General features: G+C 44.6%; 1 protein-coding gene and 1 pseudogene across 1 annotated transcript; both read right to left on the bottom strand.

Moving 5' to 3' along the window:
* Window positions 1-666: 666 nt before the first annotated feature.
* On the bottom strand, window positions 667-10,102 carry LOC125552820 (uncharacterized). The gene is made up of 6 exons (XM_048716513.2): window positions 9,758-10,102; window positions 5,903-6,030; window positions 5,688-5,791; window positions 1,919-2,006; window positions 1,345-1,406; window positions 667-1,084 (listed from the first exon to the last, which is right to left on the bottom strand). Exons 1-6 carry the CDS (start codon window positions 9,868-9,870, stop codon window positions 932-934), a joined length of 648 nt encoding a protein of 215 aa, XP_048572470.1. The 5' UTR covers window positions 9,871-10,102; the 3' UTR covers window positions 667-931.
* LOC147990456 (uncharacterized) lies at window positions 2,013-5,681 on the bottom strand (annotated as a pseudogene).
* Window positions 10,103-16,933: the final 6,831 nt, after the last annotated feature.

Here is a 16,933-nt window from a genome sequence, read left to right as displayed (position 1 = left end):
GTCCCAAATAAGTTGAGGTAGGCTAGAGATGAAACTCATAAAATCTCGCAACCAACTCATGGCTCTGGCATATGGATAGCAAGCTTCCACGCACCTCTGTTCATAACTAGCTCTTTAGTGATACTCCAATCCTTCAGCTCTCTTTTAACAGACTCCTTCTATGTCAAATTCGGTCTACCCCGTTCTTTCTTGACATTCTCCGCACACTTTAGCCGTCCGCTATGCACTCGAGCTTCTGGAGGCCTGCGCTGAATATGCCCAAACCATCTCAGATGATATTGGACAAGCTTCTCCTTAATTGATGCTACCCTAACTCTATCTCGTAAATCATCATTCCGGACTCGATCCTTCCTCATGTGGCCACACATCTATCTCAACATACGCATCTCCGTCACATCTAACTGTTGAACATGTCGCCTTTTAGTCGGCCAACACTCCGCGCCATACAACATTACGGGTCAAACCGCCGTCCTATAGAATTTGCCTTTAACTTTTGTGACACTCTCTTGTCGCAGAAAATGCCAGAAGCTTGGCGCCACTTCATTCACGTTAATGTCTAACAAAAAAGAGACCTTCGCCCTCACTTCCGTGACAGGTCAATTAAAGGCTTCCCAAACCGTGCTCCAGCTAAGGAATGAAAATATTCAAGCCAATGTTGCAGAGAAATCATTGAAAATAAGTTTTATTACCATGTCAGGTTCACGATTAACCGATCCATGTATCGGCTAGATCACACATAGCTGTTGTCTCAACACATCAAACAGGTCTACAGATGCCATTAAAGTACGAAGCATAACAGTAACAGGTCAAGGTTCCGCCTGGAATCATCAGGTCAAGAGTCTTGAAAGCTGGGCGATGCCTGTCCTGTCTTCGACAGAATCAGTTCTTAAGAGAGCTTTTGCAGGATGATCGAATTCGTCACACTGTTGCCTCACATGAAGTCCTCCTCTAGTTCCTGAAGGGTCTTGCTACCAGACGCGACCTGCTTGTTCGAAGTCATCTTGTCTTGGACCATCAGGCCCTTGTAACTCCTTATTTCAGCCTGCTTCTCCTTCTCGAGCCTCTCCATCTCTTCTTTACGTTTCTGAAACCAAATAAAAGGCTATTCCATCATTGTCCGGTCAGGGCCCGATTAACAACACAGCACAGGGCAACAGTTTCGTGACAACTGGTTTTCTGTACACGTGTGCTTACAGCAAACAAAAACTAAAGGCAAGTAACTTGTAATAGCCTGATACTCAAGTACTAAGATCGTTTAGATCACTATATAGTGAGATATTAGTTTACAGAGGGAGTGCTCAAGAACAAAATGAGATGCAGCACATGGGATGATGGATAGCTTACTTTGTCTCTAAGCTGCAACTTTCTTTCAGCCTTTTCGGCAGCACTCACAGCTTCTCTTTCAGCTGCAGCAGAAGACATCATCAGGCTGCAAATACTTTATACAACAAATGATCACAACTAGCAAAAACACGCATGACGGGATATATGGTTGATCATGCTTTCTGTTTTAAGAACTACTCCCTCTGTAAAGAAATATAAGTGTGCTTAGATCACTACTTTAGTGATCTAAACGCTCTTATATTTCTTTATGGGGGGAGTAACAAATAACCCAAAGCAAACTGGCAAATGTTTGTGCGGTGCTTCAACCCATTTTCAAGTTCTAATACCTAAAATTTTCGTTCTTTTCTACCCATCTAGTTGCAAGTTCCACCTTTAGAATTCACAACAGTCTAGCCTGCACTTGCAAAAGACTTGGTCTAGCCTAAATTGCACACCAGTTCGTCATTCCCCTTGGAGCATCCTCGAAAATTATAGGTGCAAAACAAACATTATACGTTAAGTCAAAAACAAAAGGCGTGTTAAAATATGTAACTAAAATGAGCATGAAAATATATTCCAGAGAGTAGTCATGTACCCTTTAAGTCAGGCGTCCTCTCCACCTTTGTCTTGTTCAACCGATTGACAACCTCATTGCTTCGCTTTTCTACTTGAACAGTCCGAACCTGCAAACATGTCCGTATTAGGGACATAGTTACTATGACTCATTCGCTTTGGTTTAAATATTTCCAATTAACAAAATAACATGAGTAAACAACAGAACCAAGTGCATTAACAGAGAGAATATCCACCGGTAGAAAAGAAAATTGCTAGTGAGCTTTTAAAGGTAATATGACTGGTACTGATTCAGTATTACAAAATTGAACAAGAACTAATGCACTGAAATGGTATATTTCAAATAAAGTTCCATGGGAGAGGTATATAGGGCCCAAACACACAACCTATGCAGGTTGCAATAAGAAATGGCAACAAATCAATACACTGTTTAGAGCGTAATGTGGTTCAGAGAAGGATTGAATGATCACATACGATACGAACTTACTGAGGACTTGCAGAAAGAAGTCACATTTAAATAACTAAATTTATTCTAGCGATTGCCCACAATACAGAAAAATCTCATCAATGGATAGTCAGATCTCAGATACAATGAAAACATCAATATTTATGAAATAAACTATTCCCTGGAATGAATTTACTTAGCGCCAGTTCCACCCTAAAGCACTGGAAACTCACTAACAACTAGGAACTGGCAACAACATGGATTATGCAAAGGTTGTCATACAGATCAAGAAAACATAGTTTTTCAATAGGGAACCCTGACCGACGTATACTTAGGCCTGTTTGGCAGCACAAGTTTTCCAAAACCATAGTAATCGAAAACCTAAGTATTCCAATGCCTAGGAAATGAATACTTCAGTTTATAAAAAACACAGTTTTCCGCAGTCAGTTTATAAAAAAGAGGCCGAGGCCTCTTTATAAAAATACTGCAAAAAAAGGGTAATATACATGTTCATGCCAAAAAACGGGTATCAGAGTATTTGAAACCATGGTTTTAAAAAAATCACAGTATATTCTCCGAAAGAATACTGAGCTGCAAACATAGCCTTAGCGATCTTACATACTAGTCAAATTTCATGTATTTATACAAGGCACACAAACTTCCAAATTCTAATAGGGAAAGTAAATAATGTTCTCAGTCACTCACTTATTCAAATCATCGCGTGTCAAATAAAAAATTAGGAGAATGGATAGATACAAAGAGTGTAGCATAAAAATAGTGAACAAGTGTTAGGAGCTAGGGTTCTGCTGGTTCTAGGGCGGAGATTGTAGGGGAAAGATGGAGGAAGACGAGGTCGAGGGCGCGGCGGCCGGCGGCTGGGCGCCGTCCTTGCGTGGTGGAGAAGAGGCGGCGGCGGCGCAAGAGGCGGCTAGGGTTAGGTCTCCCGGCTCCCTAAGGGAAGCCGAGCAAATACTGATTGCTTCTTGCTTGATTAGATCGATACATCTCCTCTCCTTATATAGAGAGGTTTACTTGACTCCTAAGCAAACGACCCTAATAACGATAAGATAATTGGGCTAAGCCCCTAATAACGATAAGATAACTTGGGCCACAGCCCACTGGGCTAAGCCCCTAATATGCCAGTCATAACACTTCTCCCCGCCTGCACAAACTGCTCGTCCTCGAGCTGTAAGGCGGGGAAGCGCTTGCTTAACTCCTTGAGGTGATCAACCAGCGTCAAAGACCTCCGCGACAGCTGGGGCGGCCAGGTCGCCGAGCTCAGCGGCGATGTCGTCCTCATCAATGTAGTCTGCAGCCTCCAGGTAGAAGAGTCGAGGGCAGACGTGGCCGGGCATGTAGGTCTCGTTGCAGTTGAAGCACAACCCTTGGCAGCGACGCTCGAGTAGCTCGGCCGAGGTGAGCCTGCGGAACGGGCGCGCCGCGGTCGTGGCAAGGGGTGCCGTGGAAGCCTGAGCAGGCCAACCCTGCACGGGAACATCCGGCCAGGGTGGCGGCCCAGCGGCCCGGGACGGTGATGCCTGCTGGATGGCCATCGCGCGGCGCTCGAACGCGCGGGCGTAGTACATGGCCGTCTGGAGGTCCTGGGGCCCCTGCAGCTCGACGTCCACGCGAATATGATCTGGCAGACCGCCAACGAAGAGTCCGGCCCGCTGGTGAGCCGTCACGCCGGACGCGTGCCACGCCAGGGCCTGAAAGCGGTCGGTGTAGTCCTGCACCGTAGAGGTGAAGGGGAGGCGGCCCAACTCCGCCAGCCGGCTCCCACTATCGGCAGTCCGAATCGAAGGAGGCAGAATTCGCGAAAACGCTCCCATGGGGGCATGCCGCCCTCGTCCTGCTCGAGGGCGTAGAACCACGTCTGTGCGGCGCCGCGGAGGTGATAAGAGGCGAGCCAGGTGCGGTCCGACGCGAGCGTCCGTTGCCCCCAGAAGAACTACTCGCACTGGTTGAGCCAGTTGAGGTGGTCCTCGGCGCCGTCGTAGGTGGCGAAGGCGAGCTTGGCGAAGCGCAGCGGTGTCTGAGCATGACCGCTGTGAGTGTACGGCTCGGCGGTACGGAGCAGGGAAGAGGATGGCGTTGGTCCAGTGTGCACAGGTGGTCCGCAGGAAAGCGATGGCCCCTCAAAGCCAGCGTGGAAACCCGCGGAGCCAGAGGGCCCGTCGTACGGCAGGGAGGGCGTCGGCTGGTCCGCGGCCACGGTTTAGACTGGCGGCGGTGACGTCCCGGCCAACCAGGCCGGAAGCTGGAACGGCGAGGGCGGGAACCGCACTTGCTGAATTGGCACGCCCGTCGGCGCGGTTGTAGTCAGCCCGGTGCTGGGCGGCGGATGCTGCCTGGAAACGGCGGAGGCGGCGGGCGCGGCGATGGCCGTGGCCGACCATTGTGGCCAGATCGGGGTAGTGGCGGGGGCTGGTTGTAGTTGCAGCGAGGGCTGCAGCGGCCCGACCAGCGTCGCGGTGGCCCGGGGGTGCAGCGGCTGCCAGGGAGGTGGCGGCGAGGACCCGGGTGGCGTGGGTGACGCGGCGTGGGCCGGCGCCGGCCACTGCGGCCATTGGGACGCGACGGCGGGCGGCGGCTGAAGCAGCCAATGGTGGTGTAGAGGCCCGGTCAGCGCTGCGGGTGCCGAATACCACGGCAGGGCAGCTGGCCCGGTCGCGGCGGCCGGCGGCCCGTAGGGGCCGGCTAGGTATAGCTGTATCCCCTGGACGGCGGTGACGAGATCGTTGAGGACCCCGGTGATCTCCGTCAGGGAGTAGACGGCAGCCGATGGTGCGGTGGAGCGCGCCATCATCTGGGTGGTGGCAGCGCCGGAGGATGCAGCCAACAGCGCGGACAGGGAGGGCAGCGGCGCGGTGGTGACGTTCGGCAGCGGAAGCGACGGGATGGGCGGCGGCGAAGACATGATCGGAACTGAGCTACCTGATACCAAGGTGTTAGGAGCTAGGGTTCTGCTGGTTCTAGGGCGGAGATTGTAGGGGAAAGATGGAGGAAGACGAGGTCGAGGGCGCGGCGGCCGGCGGCTGGGCGCCGTCCTTGCATGGTGGAGAAGAGGCGGCGACGGCGCAAGAGGCGGCTAGGGTTAGGTCTCCCGTCTCCCTAAGGGAAGACGAGCAAATGCTGATTGCTTCTTGCTTGATTAGATCGATACATCTCCTCTCCTTATATAGAGAGGTTTACTTGACTCCTAAGCAAACAACCCTAATAACGATAAGATAATTGGGCTAAGCCCCTAATAACGATAAGATAACTTGGGCCACAGCCCACTGGGCTAAGCCCCTAATATGCCGGTCATAACAACAAGGACCTAGGGAAAATTATGACTTCTCACCAATTTAGAGTTGTGAAAGCCAACTTGACCCACATCCATGGATGGTGTCTTCTTCAGATTGTACCATGGTGTATAAACCACATCAACATTATTCACCTTATTACCTATAATGAATAAACAAGACAATTAGATGTGTGTCGGTAAATGAAAACAAGCAAAGGTAAAGCAACAAATTCATGTGAAATAACAAAGTCTCCTCAGTTAATTTATCCAACCTTGAATGGAGTTCGCTTTAACAAGCTGGGCACAATCTTCCAGCAAACCTTCACTTATGTCATCCATTGTTTGACCTTTATTCAGTCTCACATATACATGAGCAGAGGACATCTTATCTACATGGAACCTGTGTTCAACAAAAGTTGTTCGAGGCTCAAAGCATGATAAAACGATTCTACATGACTGGAAAGAAATTTACAAGAGTATCCCACTTAAAAATCGCATCTAAATAAATTTTAGTTGTGTTGCTTGGCACTTGACGTGCCCTGAACAAAAACACAGATGCAGCTGATCACATTCCATCATTTCCAAAAAACAGCTAAAAACTAACTATGTTTGCAGTCAGGCGGTTAGTATTTCAAATAGCACAGTACAAACTGAAGATTACCAATTCATACTACAACAAAGCTTTCTAGTCCCAAACAAGTTGGGGTAGGCTAGAGTTGAAACCCATAGGAATCTCGAAACCAACTCATGGTTTTGGCACATTGTTAGCTAACTAACACGCACCCCTGTCCATGGCTAGTTCTTTGGTGATATTCCAGTCCTTCAGATATCTCTTAACAGACTCCTCCTATGTCAAGTTTGGTCTACCCTGACCTCTCTTGACATTATTAACATGCTTTAACCGTCTGCTATGCACTGGCGCTTCTGGAGGCCTGCGTTGTATATGCCCAAACCATCTCAGACGATGTTGGACAAATTTCTTCAATCGGTGCAGCACCAACTCTATCACCTAGATTGAGGGACAACACTATCTCCAGGTACCACCTTACAATCTAGGCAAGCACACCTGTCTTCTCTTCTCAAGAGGACGAAATCAATCAGGCTAGAGTGTTGACCACTACTAAAAGACACTAGATGGGCTTCTCTCTTTTAAAGGGGGTGTTAGCTACCATCATGTCGTAGGCTAGAGTGAAGCTTAAGACATCCTCTCCTTCTTGATTCCTACTGCAATAGCCAAAGCCCCCATGCACCCCTTCAAAACATCATTATTATATATATGCGAGAAATTGCTAATCTTACATTCTTACTTACCATGCTACCTATATGAAAGGTTGTGCGCCTAACAATGGAGCGGAGTCTCAGAAAATGCATAAAAAAGAATTATCAAATAAAATTCCGCAAGCACTCAAGTATGCTTTGGGTTGATAGTTACAAATTTTATTTCTCTCATGATGTGTACGGGGCAAGCATCAGAGTTGAAAACACAGAAAGTAAATTATGTATGAACCTTTGCTGCTCAGTAGATTCATTAGAGTAGCTTATTAATACTGAATGTGGAGACACAAGTATATCTATTGATAAATCAGATATCTATTGGGTTAGAGGTGATTGCATCAGATGGGGCAGGAGCATGTCAGGCAGAGAGTAGGAGTGGCCAACGATTGTGGAATTGGAGGAGTAGAGCAGAGAAGAACCATTGCAGTGAACTGATTTTAGAGTTTAAGGGGTTCACATTGAGATGTTATTCTGCTTCAATTCGAGCGGTTTCAATTCAGTACCTATCAGCAGAGTATTGGGAACTTTTAGTAAAATTTAGTAAAACCCACAGATACTTGTCAAAATTGTACTAGAATCACAACATCATATTGCAATACAAGTATGATACCATGACATAGTTTAGGTGTAACCTAGGACAAACAAAGGGACAAGATTTCCCGGATGCCAAGGAGGAGGAGTGGCCAAGTCACACCCGGCCCCGCATTGTCTGTAGGATCCATATTCAAGGCAGGAAACCATTCCTCTCCAATGAGTTATTCGTGCATTGCCGCTCAGGTACTGTTCAAAATATCGGCCGACATATAAGTTAATCAGCCAGTTAATCCGTACTCGGAGGGTGGCCGATACAAATAGGTCCATTCAACGTATCTACTGGCTGAGGCAATTAATTGGTCTGACAAGCTGCTTAATCAGGTGTCAGACCAAGTAATAGTGAAGCATCTCGTTGGTCGGAATCGTTGGCAGCTGCGTGCCTTGCCTCCAACCAAGGGCCTCTGATCTACGCATCTATTGTCTCGGCCGCCTCCCCAAGTCGCCATGCTTTGCCTCCACTCCCCTCGAACACCGTTGACTCTTCCTGCTCACATTGAGCGTCTCGCAAAGCCGCCCCCCCCCCCCCCCCCCCCCGCCGCGGAATCTGGTCGCGTTTCCTCCTTTCCTCTATCCAATGTGTTGTATGAAAGTAGGATGCTAAGTGTTGGTTTACCATTAGTTAACTTAACCCACCGATCAATGGTCGACCGATAAATCAGTTAATCAGCCGATGCACCGATTACTCGCTACTCTGCACCCGACCAAGCAGCTACTAGTTACCCATAACATTAACAACTAGAGATACCCCACATGTTGCTGCCAGAAGTGGTTGCAATATATTGTTTTGATGAGATTTGATTGTCTGAAATTTTAATATAACAATTAAGTTACAAATACATATGATTTAGTGCATTTGATCATTATATAGTTGTAAAAATATTTATACAATATGAGTAGTATTTATCATGCATGTTGAGAGAAATAAAAGCAGTGGGGTTGATGAAGTGGGATGTGTGCATGTTGAGAGAAATAGTAAAAGTAGCATTTCACATGGATGTTAAGAGAAATAAAAGTAGTGGGGTTGATGAGATGGCATGTGTGCATTTTGTGACAAACAGAAGTTGTGGGAATCAACTACTTAAGTATATAGGATGTGCTCAACCTAGATTTCCCAGGACAGACTCGGACGTTGAGTCCATGGAGGTGCCTGTGTTTGGTGGCCTATGTGTATGAGACATGCTGAGGCAGGAAGCTCCTTTTGTTGATGACATAGGGAGTATGTGTCTGCATAAGATTGGCTTGAACCAGTAGGGGCTAACCTCTAACACTGACGCCCCCGTGCACCGAGCCAGGGGAAACACAATGAAATGTGTTTCCCTGGAGCCAGGACCATTTACATCATGCTGGACAGACCCAAGGACATAAGCAGGCATCAAAATTCCAAACAGGGTGTCTCACTGCATCCTGCCAGCCTGCTCACGCAATACATGGGCAACCAAACAACGCTAAAGCACAGTCTGTGTCTTGACCATGTCCACAGCTATAATTGTTGAGGAGGAGCAAAGGTTTAGTTGCACAAGCGGAGGCTTAAAGCAGGACCAGCAGGCTGCGGAGGAGAAATTTGGTGGTGGGGTCTTTAATTTATGGGTGAGGAGATGGGAGGATGGAATAAGAAGTGGTGAGCTCATAAGGGCTTATGCTCAGGGGTGGGAGCAAGATGACATGGATTATTTTTGCTCGTATGTTAATATATATTGTTATATCTTGAACCAAATTTAATTGGATCGTGAAACGAACTAACAAACTACCCTTTTATGAAGTGATGAACCGTGAACCCAATTCACAGTGAAAAAGATGGCACTATGATTCTAAGTTCCAACATATTAACCTCACCGTGATTATTGTTCATGGTGACATCAATGAAGAACACCCATTAATCCATTATACGAAACTCACTGGCACAGCATTTCACAGTTAACTAACAATAATTTCTGACAGAAATCAAGCATATCTCCTTTGAAAAAAATCGACTACTGCTCATTCAAGCTATGCATCTGAAAGCAGCATCAAAACAGACGACAATATCCTGATCTGGTATCATCAATGAGGAAACAGCTGCTAACCATAAGCAAACTTTCGTGAACTAACAACCAACTCCCATCTAGAAACCTACTCTGCAAACCAGAGAAATGTCCTTGTCCCGTACTCCATGAATTCTTCATTCTTCCGTCACTACGGCATCGATTCAAGACGCACAAAGAAATAGCACATAATGACAGGAAAAAGAAAAGGTCTGGGTAGAATGAAAGGGCGATTACCAGATGTCCTCGGGGAAGCCGTACTTGATGAGGTCCTCGTTCTCATGCTTGTCGAGCCCCATGAAGATGGTGTAGTCACCGGCGTCGGGCCGCGCCTTGAAGTAGAACACCATCCCGAGTCGCTTTCCGGCGGCCCGCCCAAATGGATAGAAGAAGGGAGCGGGACTCCGGGGATCGGGCTGCGGCGAAATTGGGCGACTGGGGGGTCGGGAACTACGGCTCGGGCCTCCGGGGGCGAGGAAGGGTTGGGGGATCCTGGCGAGAGGAATCGGGTGGGGGGATTTCTAGGGTTTCCTGCGCGTGGAAACGAAGCTGAGTAGAAGATTTCGTTTTACTTTTTTGATTGAAAAGGTTATTTATTTTGTTTTATTTGTGCTTTTGACTCCCTGTGGTGTTCGTCTGTTCTTACTTTCGCGTTTATGCACCCGAAGAAAAACGGGTACTTTAGTTTCCTATATATATATATATATATATATATATATATATATATATATATATATATATATATATATACACTAGTAAGATGCCCATGCGTTGCACGAAACATTGAAATACATTGATTCAAGAATTGTTTATTTGACAAAGTATGTGAGTCATCTCAAATGTAACAAATATCGATAGGTTTGGAACCAATCTGTAGTTGGATGGTTAGAGGGACCATGATATCCTCAGCCCATCAGGGTTCAAATCATAATGCTCGCATTTATTCCTGAATTTATTTTAGGATTTTCGGCTATGTGTATTCAGTGGGAGGAGACGTTTCCGTCAACGACGAGGCGCCTACTATGTCTTCGTAAATCTTAAGATGATATGACGGTTCCGTCTTTCGGAGGTGCTCATAGGGGTAGAGTGTGCGTGTGTGCGTTCATAGAGGTGAGTGTATGCGCGTGTATATGAGCGCTTGTGTCTGAACTGATGCTAAAAAAAATGATAGGTTTCTTTGAATATTATTTCATCTCTAGAGCTCACAAGTATCCGGGTGAATGGTAAATAGAGGCAAAACTAGCATAAATATCCATGCATTGCATTGGAAAAAAATTATTAAAGTGTAATTAAATTTGATGAGAAACAGCTTTCGAACAATGTTCGTTGAGAAGCTACTACACGCTTTAGAGGGAAAAGAGAAGGAGTATCTAAATCTAAATAAGTATATATAATGTGTTTAAAGTGCCCTTAGCCCAATCCAGATTTAATCTCTCTATATGCATGATTTTTCCTTCCATTAAAATCCAGGAGATTTCATCTCTTGTCTTTCCTTGGAATTCAGATTTTACTCCCTCTCACAATGTCCAATTAATGATGACGTGCAATTCTTGCTTTCAATATTGTAATTATACATCTCATAATTCCCATAGCACCTAGTTAGCCCAGTACCGGGTATTCAGAGTTAATTCCTTCTTGTGCATCATATGCATGCATGTCCTGAATCAAGTTTAATTAGTTCACCACCGGACCGAATGCAGACTTAATTTCTTTGTGTGCAACATGCACACTTATCATGAATCCAGATAAATTTGGCCATAACCGATGTCCAGAAATTTGATTGCAGTCTGCCTCCACGCCTTATCATCTGGTAAATGATTCTCAAATCAGCTTGCTGATTGCTCGTACCTAGCAAGTTAATGCCTTATATAAACAGACACGATTCAATGTAAGAAAGCATGATGGGATTATTTAATTCTCTTTAGACAATGAATTTTGCTAAAACTGATTACGTGTGTATGCGTGCTGGCTTGGCTGCCTTCAATCTATCGGTAGGGTTGGGGCTGCTACCGCTAGCTCGTTAGAAAAGAAGGGCTGGTTGTCTCCAATCACGACCGGCTAAGTTGTTACTGTTAGCTCGGAAAAAAAAAGACTGGCCTGCTACCGCTAGATGGGCTTCCTGCCTCGTTGGCTTGAATCGTTTCCAATCAGTTTAAACTGGGCGAGTAAGGAGGCAGGATAATGAACGTAGACGAAATTTGACGTAAATAATGACACACGAAAATCAAAGTGGCAGACTAAACCAAACCGAGAATATTACCTTCCTTTAATAGTAGGTATAGATAGATAAAAGAATATGTTTTAAAAACAAAAGCGTTCAACTGTTCAACCTACATCCAAAACATTTGAAGAAATAATACTTATTGTGCTTTGAAAAAATGGTCTTTAAGAATTATTTTTGGAGTATCAATTTTGTTTATTTTTTTATAGATCACCATGAATGTAATTCGGGATAACTTGGAAGGGGCATGGGAGATGGCGAGGAGGAGAGGGTTGTGGTGGTGGTCGGCAATTGTAAGTGCATCTAGTGCCCCTTAGTAATTTTAGAGTATTGAAGACTTATAGGTTAAGGGACTAATGTGCTTGTGAGTGTACACAGGTCTATAAGTCTATGAGGAGTTTGATATTTACAGAGAAAGTCGACCCCTAAAAATGAATGTCTTCAACTGAAGACTTTGGTTTTCTGAAGACTTTGAAAGTGAAGAAGTTGGTGTGACCGTGAAGACTTGATATTCATGCGAGGAATATGAAGCGTGAAGACTTTTGTTTTTGAAGTTTCATTTTCTCTTTCTTGAGTCATAGGAAACACCGTATTGTTAAAGGGGTCGAGGTAAAACTACGGAAAAGTTCCCAGGTGATGCTCAACTCAAAATCCTACACCTACCAATCCCTTCGAGTGAAGCCATTGGAAATTTCATACAGGTCGGTCAATTTCTTCAGTGATAGAGATGAAGTTCTTCTGGTCTCTGAGAAATTTGTTCTGACTGAGGAGTTAGGAATTCGCCAGTGCGGATTGCCTACAAGTGAGGAACATGATAGCCCTGAGGAATTTGAGAGCTCAAATTTCCGGCCGTTGTTGTGCTATGCGCCAGCTATCCTAAAATATCTACCCACCTAATGGTCATATCATTGAAGGGCATTTATGTCTTATCATGTCGGGCTGCTCCCTAGGCTATAAATAGCCGCCCCCTAGAACCACTAGTTGGTTGGCTGCTCCGCGAGAAACTGACACTTGTCATTGAGAGCATCCCATCCTCCGAGGACTTTGAGCGAAAATCATCAAGTGAGGAAAAACCCAAAACCCCAAACCAAACACTTAAGAACCCAAGTGATTGAGCATCACTGAAGAGATTGTTCCTGTGTGGAACTGACGCTTGTTACCTTTGAGGACTGTGCATCCTCCAGACGGTCAGGCGTCATGGTCTAGAGGATCCAAGAGGAAATTGTGGATCGCCGAGTGACCAAGTCTGTGAAGGTTTGGAAGTCACCTGAAGACTTGCCGCGAGTGATTGGACGAGGTCTGTGTGACCTTAGTTCAAGGAGAATATGGTGAGGACTATGTGTCCGGGACTGTGTGTCATCAGGTTTGAATACCTAGCCGCTCCAACCAAACGTACAACTGTCACGGCAGTTGGAACTGGTCTACCAAATCATTGTCTTCACCGAGCTAACTGGTTCTCTCTCCTCAACCCTTTCATTTCCTCATTCTATGTTGTTGTACCTGATCGTTATTGTTTTGAAAGTGCGTTATATCGACTAGAGGGGGGTGAATAGGCGATTTTTATGATTTTTTCACTAAGGAATTTACAGGTGAGGAAATTCCTTAGCGAAGAACTACTAGCAGCGGAATAAGTACTCATAAATAAACATAACAGAACACAAGCATAGTCATCATGATGAAATGAAGACAGTCACAGAGTACAAAAAGCGTAAACACAGAATAATACAGGATGAAGACAAACAGACTGAAGAAATTGAACTGAGAAAATTGAGAAAGTCTTCAGTCAAAATCTTCAAACACAGATACGAATAAGCACTCAACACAGTTATGAAGAAATGAAAGAGTTGAGGAAATAGAACCAGTGAGCTTGGTGAAGACAATTGATGTCTACTACACAACCTTCTTCTTATAGACGTTGTTGGGCCTCCAAGTGCAGAGGTTTGTAGGACAATAACAAATTTTCCTCAAGTGGATGACCTAAGGTTTATCAATCTGTAGGAGGCGTAGGATGAAGATGGTCTCTCTCAAGTAACCCTGCAACCAAATAACAAAGAGTCTCTTGTGTCCCCAACACACTCAATACAATGATAAATTGTATAGGTGCACTAGTTCGGCGAAGAGATGGCGATACAAGTGGTATATGGATAGTAGATATGGGTATTTGTAATCTGAAAATATAAAAACAGCAAGGTAACTAACGATAAAAGTGAGCGTAAACGGTATTGCAATGCGTTGAAACAAGGCCTAGGGTTTATACTTTCACTACTGTAAGTCCTCTCAACAATAATAACATAATTGGATCGTATAACTATCCCTCCACATGCAACAAAGAGTCACTTCAAAGTCACTAATAGCGGAGACCGAACGAAGAGATTATGGTAGGGTACGAAACCACCTCAAAGTTATTCTTTCCAATCAATCCGTTGGGCTATTCCTATAAGTGTCACAAACAGCCCTGGAGTTCGTACTAGAATAACACCTTAAGACACAAATCAATCAAAACCCTAATGTCACCTAGATACTCCAATGTCACCTCAAGTATCTGTGGGTATGATTATACGATATGCATCACACAATCTCAGATTCATCTATTCAACCAACACATAGAATCTCAAAGAGTGCCCCAAAGTTTCTACCGGAGAATCACGACGAAAACGTGTGCCAACCCCTATGCATAGGTTCATGGGCGGAACCCGCAAGTTGATCACCAAAACATACATCAAGTGAATCACGTGATATCCCATTGTCACCACAGATACGCACGGCAAGACATACATCAAGTGTTCTCAAATCTTTAAAAACTCAATCCGATAAGATAACTTCAAAGGGAAAACTCAATCCATTACAAGATAGTAGAGGGGGAGAAACATCATAAGATCCAACTATAATAGCAAAGCTCGCGATACATCAAGATCGTACCACCTCAAGAACACGAGAGAGAGATCAAACACATAGCTACTGGTACATACCCTCAGCCCCGAGGGAGAACTACTCCCTCCTCGTCATGGAAAGCACCGGGATGATGAAGATGGCCACCGGAGAGGGATTCCCCCTCCGGCAAGGTGCCAGAACGGCTCTAGATTGGTTTTCGGTGGCTACGGAGGCTTCTGGCAGCGGAACTCCCGATCTATTGTGCTCCCCAATCGTTTTAGGATATATGGAGATATATAGGCAAAAGAAGTACGTCAGGGAGGCCACGAGGGGCCCACGAGGGTGGAGGGTGCGCCCAGGGGGTGGGCGTGCCCCCTGCCTCGTGGCTTCCTCGTTGCTTCTCTTACGTGGACTCCAAGTCTCCCGGGTTGCTTTCCTTCCAGAAATAAGTTCCATGAAATTTCAGGTCAATTGGACTCCATTTGATTTTCCTTTTCTGCGATACTCTAAAACAAGGTAAAAACAGAAACTGACACTGACACTGGGCTCTATGTTAATAGGTTAGTCCCAAAAATCATATAAAGTAGCATATAAAGGCATATAAAACATCCAAAGTTGGTAATATAATAGCATGGAACAATCAAAAATTATAGATACGTTGGAGACGTATCAGCATCCCCAAGCTTAATTCCTGCTCGTCCTCGAGTAGGTAAATGGTAAAAACAGAATTTTTGATGTGGAATGCTACCTAACATATTTATCCATGTAATTCTCTTTATTGTGGCAAGAATATTCAGATCCGTAAGACTCAAGACAAAAGTTTAATATTGACATAGAAATAATAATACTTCAAGCATACTAACTAAGCAATCATGTCTTCTCAAAATAACATGGCCAAAGAAAGTTCATCCCTACAAAATCATATAGTTTGGTCATGCTCCATTTTCGTCACACAAGAATGCTCTCATCATGCACAACCCGGATGACAAGCCAAGCAATTGTTTCATACTTTAGTAATCTCAAACCTATAAACTTTCACACAATATATGAGTGCGAGCCATGGATATAGCACTATGGGTGGAATAGAATATGATGATGGGGTTATGTGGAGAAGACAAAAAGGAGGTCTCACATCAACGAGGCTAATCAATGGGCTATGGAGATGCCCACCGATTGATGTTAATGCAAAGAGTAGGGATTGCCATGCAACGGATGCACTAGCTAGATCTATAAATGTATGAAAGCTCAACAAAAGAAACTAAGTGGGTGTGCATCCAACTTGCTTGCTCATGAAGACCTAGGGCACTTGAGGAGGCCCATTGTTGGAATATACAAGCCAAGTTCTATAATGAAAATTTCCACTAGTATATGAAAGTGACAAAACAAGAGACTCTCTATCATGAAGATCATGGTGCTACTTTGAAGCACAAGTGTGGCAAAGGATAGTAGCATTGTCCCTTCTCTCTTTTTCTCTCATTATATATATAGGACCTTTCTCTTTTTTTATATGGCCTTTCTCCTTTTTTTATTTCCTCACTTGGGACAATGCTCTAGAAAATGATGATCATCACACTTCTATTTATTTACAACTCAATGATTACAACTCGATGCTAGAACAAAAGATGACTCTATATGAATGCCTTCGGCGGTGTACTGGGATATGCAATGAACCAAGAGTGACATGTATGAAAGAATTATAAACGGTGGCTTTGCCACAAATACTATGTCAACTACATGATCATGCTAAGCAATATGACAATGATGAATGTGTCATGATAAACGGAATGGTGGAAAGTTGCATGGCAATATATCTCGGAATGGCTATGGAAATGCCATAATAGGTAGGTATGGTGGCTGTTTTGAGGAAGATATAAGGAGGTTTATGTGTGAAAGAGCGTATCATATCACGAGGTTTGGATGCACCGGCGAAGTTTGCACCAACTCTCAATGTGAGAAAGGGCAATGCACGGTACCGAAGAGGCTAGCAATGATGGAAGGTAAGAGTGCATATAATCTATGGACTCAACATTAGTCATAAAGAACTCATATACTTATTGCAAAAATCTACAAGTCATCAAAAACCAAGCACTACGTGCATGCTCCTAGGGGGATAGATTGGTAGGAAAAGACCATCGCTCGTCCCCGACCGCCACTCATAAGGAAGACAATCAAATAACACCTCATGTTTCAAATTTGTTACACAACGTTTACCATACGTGCATGCTACGGGACTTGCAAACTTCAACACAAGTATTCCTCAAATTCACAACTACTCAAGTAGCACAACTTCAATATCACTATCTCCATATCTCAAAACAATC

Source organism: Triticum urartu, chromosome 1A (genome assembly GCF_056163025.1).
Source record: "Triticum urartu cultivar PI428250 chromosome 1A, HENAU_Tu73, whole genome shotgun sequence".
NCBI classification, from domain to species: Eukaryota; Viridiplantae; Streptophyta; class Magnoliopsida; order Poales; family Poaceae; genus Triticum; species Triticum urartu.
This window is presented reverse-complemented; position numbering and strand designations above follow the sequence as displayed.

Coding starts and splice junctions, on each gene's coding strand:
- LOC125552820 (XM_048716513.2), bottom strand. CDS start 9,870: ATGGTGTTCTACTTCAAGGCGCGGCCCGACGCCGGTGACTACACCATC. Junction 2,007..5,687: donor GCTTTCACAACTCTAAATTG/GTGAGAAGTCAT, acceptor ACATGTTTGCAG/GTTCGGACTGTTCAAGTAGA. Junction 1,085..1,344: donor AGTTGCAGCTTAGAGACAAA/GTAAGCTATCCA, acceptor ATTTGGTTTCAG/AAACGTAAAGAAGAGATGGA.